Source organism: Saprolegnia diclina, assembly GCF_000281045.1.
Source record: "Saprolegnia diclina VS20 unplaced genomic scaffold supercont1.144, whole genome shotgun sequence".
In the NCBI taxonomy this organism is placed as follows: Eukaryota; Oomycota; class Saprolegniomycetes; order Saprolegniales; family Saprolegniaceae; genus Saprolegnia; species Saprolegnia diclina.
In genome coordinates this window covers 43,176-47,021 of record NW_008246211.1, presented here as the reverse complement: position 1 = coordinate 47,021, position 3,846 = coordinate 43,176, and the positions used below count along the sequence as shown (strand labels likewise).

The following is a 3,846-nucleotide window of genomic DNA, read 5'->3' as shown; positions in this document are numbered from 1 at the left end:
CAGTTTATCGGCGTCAGCTGGCACGAGCCCCGCGACATGGAGTGCGTGCTCGAGTACATGAACCGGGGCAACCTCCAAGACTACTTGGCCCGGCACTCGCCAACGACGTACACGTGGGCGGCCAAGCTGGAAGCGATCGTCAGCGTCGTCCGCGGCCTCATCTACCTCCACACGTTTGATCCGCCGATCATCCACCGCGATCTGCGCTCCCGGAACGTCCTCTTGGACGCAGACAAAGGCACCAAGATCAACGACTTTGGCTCGTCGCGCGAGACGTCCGAGCACTCGATGACCAACGGCGTCGGGTCGTACCAATGGGCCGCCCCCGAGCTCATTCTTGGGTCGCTCTACAACACGTCGGTCGACATTTACTCGTTCGGTACGCAGTGTTGTTGCTAGGGGTGGGTGATGCATCGAGGGTAGGGGTACTCTTGACCGAATTTTCGACCCACCACGCGCCGTATGCGCGGACGCTGGACCCGTCGACGGGTCGCGTCTTGACGCAAGACAAGGTCATGCAGCTCGTCACGAAAGGCCAGCTCGTGCCGGACTTTGATTGGGCGCGGTCGCCGATCTGGCTCATTGAGATTGCGCAACGATGCTTGGCGACCGAGCCCGAGAAGCGCCCGACCGCCGTTGCCCTCGCCGGCCTTTTGGACAAGCACCAATTCGAGGTTACCGAGGCGTAGTCCCGTTATAACTCTCGTAGTCGGAAAAGTAATAATCTATACAATCAGCATTTTAGCATCTACGCGACGACCAGCGTTATCCGCGAGACGGTGCTGTGCATCTCGCAAATTGAAGACGTTGTCATCGATGCACGCATGACGTTCCAGCTCATTTTGTTGCAGCCACGTCGCCTGCTTACTGTCTATTCTGGAGTCGCGGATGACGGTCGCGTCGGTCACCTTGGACGCACATTTTAAGCCTACGATCGCAATGGCTTTTGCGTGGTGACCAGAGTGGGACGTGATGACGCACGATGTCAGGTACAACTATTGAACGATGTTCGACAACAACTATATAATAGTGTACGAGACGACGTGTTCAGGCGCTCGGATGTTGCAGCTTCTTCTTTCGTCGCGCCGAACGCTCGAGTCTTCGAATCTGCTTCAACTGTGCTTCGATCGCCTCTTTTAAGTGTGCGTTTTCGTGCTGGGAGCGGCGCGTCGCTCGAATCTCGTCGCGGGCGCGGTTGAACCACGGGTTCGGGTGGTCGCCATTCGCAGCGTCGGCCGCCAAGAGTGTTTGCAGCTGCACTTTGAGCGTCTCGCGCTGTGCGAGGAGGTAGTCGTGCTCTTCCTTTGCATTCCGGAAGGGCTTGGTGGTGGCAGTGATTGGCGACGACGGTGGTGAGAGCGACAGCGCCGCCAACTGCTCATCGCCCAACGCTTCCTGGCCGTTATGGGCGGGGCTGCCCGTGGGGGTGCCGAAATCCATAGTGGGTGCCAAGAAGGCCGAGAGAGCGGCGACCGAAATGCTCCCGTCGTCGACCTCTTCATTGTCGTCGAGCGTCGTGTCGAAGTGAAAGCTCGGGCGCGCCATGTCAAGGGAGATGAAATGAGGAGGAAAATGATAAATGAGCTATCTTCCTACATGCTTCAACATGGAAAATCTCGTCCATGATGATTTCTTTGGCGCTGGACAGTGTCCAACATGCACGAGCGCTGAATGAGCTTGCTACGTGTGACCGTCGAGACTAGGAGAGAGTCGGAGCGACAGCTGGTTCGTTGGCTTGGACACACGCTGTCGACCGCACGTTACGCGTACGCCCACAAGCCCATGCACCTTGCACTCGAAATCACCGTGTTGGACAACTATACTAATAAATGTACAAAAGGACGATGTGTACCGCTTGCAAAGTTGGCTTATTGGACAATCCGTGGGAAGCAGGCCCGAGTGCAATGGCGCGCTTGTAGGAGATTTGTTGAAGTGGCTGTCCACAGCAGGGCTACACTAACGGGACTTATATTCGGACTTGGCTTGACCTTACTACTATAGTCGATGCGGAGGAGGTACATATGAGACAGGTGTCGAGTCTCGGCGTGGCAGTGCCATGTCCAGAATAGAGTGGTTGTCAAGAATGTGGGTCAGGAGTGATGGTCAGTAGCGTCATGTGTCCGAAGGTCTGTCCACGGGCATTTGTCACATATGACGAGTTGCAACAAATCGATTTCATAAACGCACAGCTGGCTCAAGTCGATCTCGAGTAGAAAATGTGAGCGTGGAACTACCGGTACATATGTGGTGCCACACAAACGCGTACCAAGAATCACAGTCAGTACAAAGCAAGTTGATGGATCGATACGGGTTGATATTCGATATAGTATTGCGAGGTTGCATGTCACCCTTAGATGGCGCTGCTTTTGTGCTGGAACGAAAACTGAAAATGGGCGGCTCGGATAGCAAACAGCCCACGAGATGTCGGAGTTTCGGCCAATCCGCGTACCGCAAAACGTCATGCGCGCTTGCATTGGCTATTTATCGGTTGCGACAAGCAGGTGACTCACGAATCAACGATGTCGATAGCTGTTATGGCGCTCTCATTGGTCAAAAGTTGGTCCGTCGCCGTTGTGACCCAACATCGTTCACATTTCCAAGCAAAGCTTAAGTCTTGTACGAGACGTAAAGTACGACGTGATGGTCGTTCTTTATATATGTTATCTACGACAAGAATGTCCACCTTTATATATATCGACAGTCGATTGTTTCACTATCTACTGGACGTTCGTCCAAGGAGATGGCGCTGGAGAAGCCGTCGCAGTCGCATGTGTTCGTTGAGAGCGTCGAGAAGCTGCGCGTTCTCGCGCCTCGCCCGCTGGAGCGCCATGCCTTCGGCTTTTGCCTGGGCGTACCAGGCATTGTCGGATGGACGTCGAACCTTGCCGTGGCGGTGCTGGAGCTCCGTCAGCTGCGACTGAAGGGCCGTGATCATGAGCTCGAGCTCAAGCGCGCGGTTCCGTCGACGTCGGTGGTGCATGGCTGCCGGCGCGGGATCTTTCACGCCGTTTGCGATAAAGGGCGAGAGTTCGTCCGACGACGTGGAGACGAGATCGTCCAAGTCCAAGTTGGGCAGTCGCACAGGCAGCACGTCCGGCAAGTGTGTGAGCGCTGCTGGATGCATCAGAGTACACGATAGAACACAAGCGATGCCTCTGGAGACGAGAAACCGCAAATGACAAATTCAGCCAGCTCAAATCCAAAGAATTCATTCTGTCTCGAATGGCTGGCTGCTTTACAACCAAACTACAAGGTACACAACGTACCAGTCAAAGCGCAGCCCATAGCTCTTGTGTCACCCTCTACACGACGATTGCCACCACGATAACCACGGTAAACCTTTTGAATTCGTAAAATATGGTTATCGAAAAGGCGTCTCGACCCGTGCAAGGATCGTTTGGAGCGTGTAACGTGGTCCACGAAATCTTTGAGCAGAGGCGTACTTCGACTGTCCTTCGAGGCGTGGTGGGATTCTCGATGCCGATACGTATATAAGCGAGAATTCTTTCGAGCAAAAAAGTTCACAATAGTGCTACTTTGTAGTGCTGTCGAAAAGAGCAGCGAGCGGTGCCGAGACCCGCGCCAAAAGCGCTCTACTTGGTGAGGTATGATGTACGAAGTTGAGTGGCGTGATCCGAAGCGGCGCCTGTCCACATTGGAATGATGGTCAAGAGTGATGGTTTTACAGGACATCTGGGATTGCTGCGTTTGGTGGTGAAATGATTTGGAGTTGTGATGGCTGTGTGCGAGGTGGTCCCAATACTATACATGCAGATAGTGCCCATGTATGCTTCAGGTTGGAGCAAACGTACGTCGATTTGCATTAAAACTCGAACGATACGATCT

At 54.1% G+C, this 3,846-nt stretch overlaps 3 protein-coding genes across 4 annotated transcripts in view; 1 reads left to right on the top strand and 2 right to left on the bottom strand.

Annotated features, from left to right (window-relative positions):
• Positions 1-753, top strand: part of SDRG_16660 — a 2,650-nt gene extending 1,897 nt beyond the window's left edge. For both annotated transcript variants that reach the window (XM_008622876.1, XM_008622877.1), the window contains 2 exons: positions 18-379; positions 424-753. In XM_008622876.1, coding sequence (XP_008621098.1) covers positions 18-379; positions 424-689 — 628 coding nt within the window. In that variant the 3' untranslated portion in view covers positions 690-753. The remainder of the gene's footprint in view (positions 1-17; positions 380-423) is intronic.
• Positions 754-1,047: 294 nt separating this feature from the next.
• Positions 1,048-1,545, bottom strand: SDRG_16659 (hypothetical protein; the record flags this gene model as incomplete). Its single annotated transcript, XM_008622875.1, has 1 exon — positions 1,048-1,545. One exon carries the CDS (start codon positions 1,543-1,545, stop codon positions 1,048-1,050), a length of 498 nt encoding a protein of 165 aa, XP_008621097.1.
• A 1,168-nt stretch (positions 1,546-2,713) lies between these two features.
• Positions 2,714-3,124, bottom strand: SDRG_16658 (hypothetical protein; the record flags this gene model as incomplete). The annotated part of the gene is made up of 1 exon (XM_008622874.1): positions 2,714-3,124. The coding sequence occupies one exon, from the start codon at positions 3,122-3,124 to the stop codon at positions 2,714-2,716; it is 411 nt and encodes a 136-aa protein (XP_008621096.1).
• Positions 3,125-3,846: the final 722 nt, after the last annotated feature.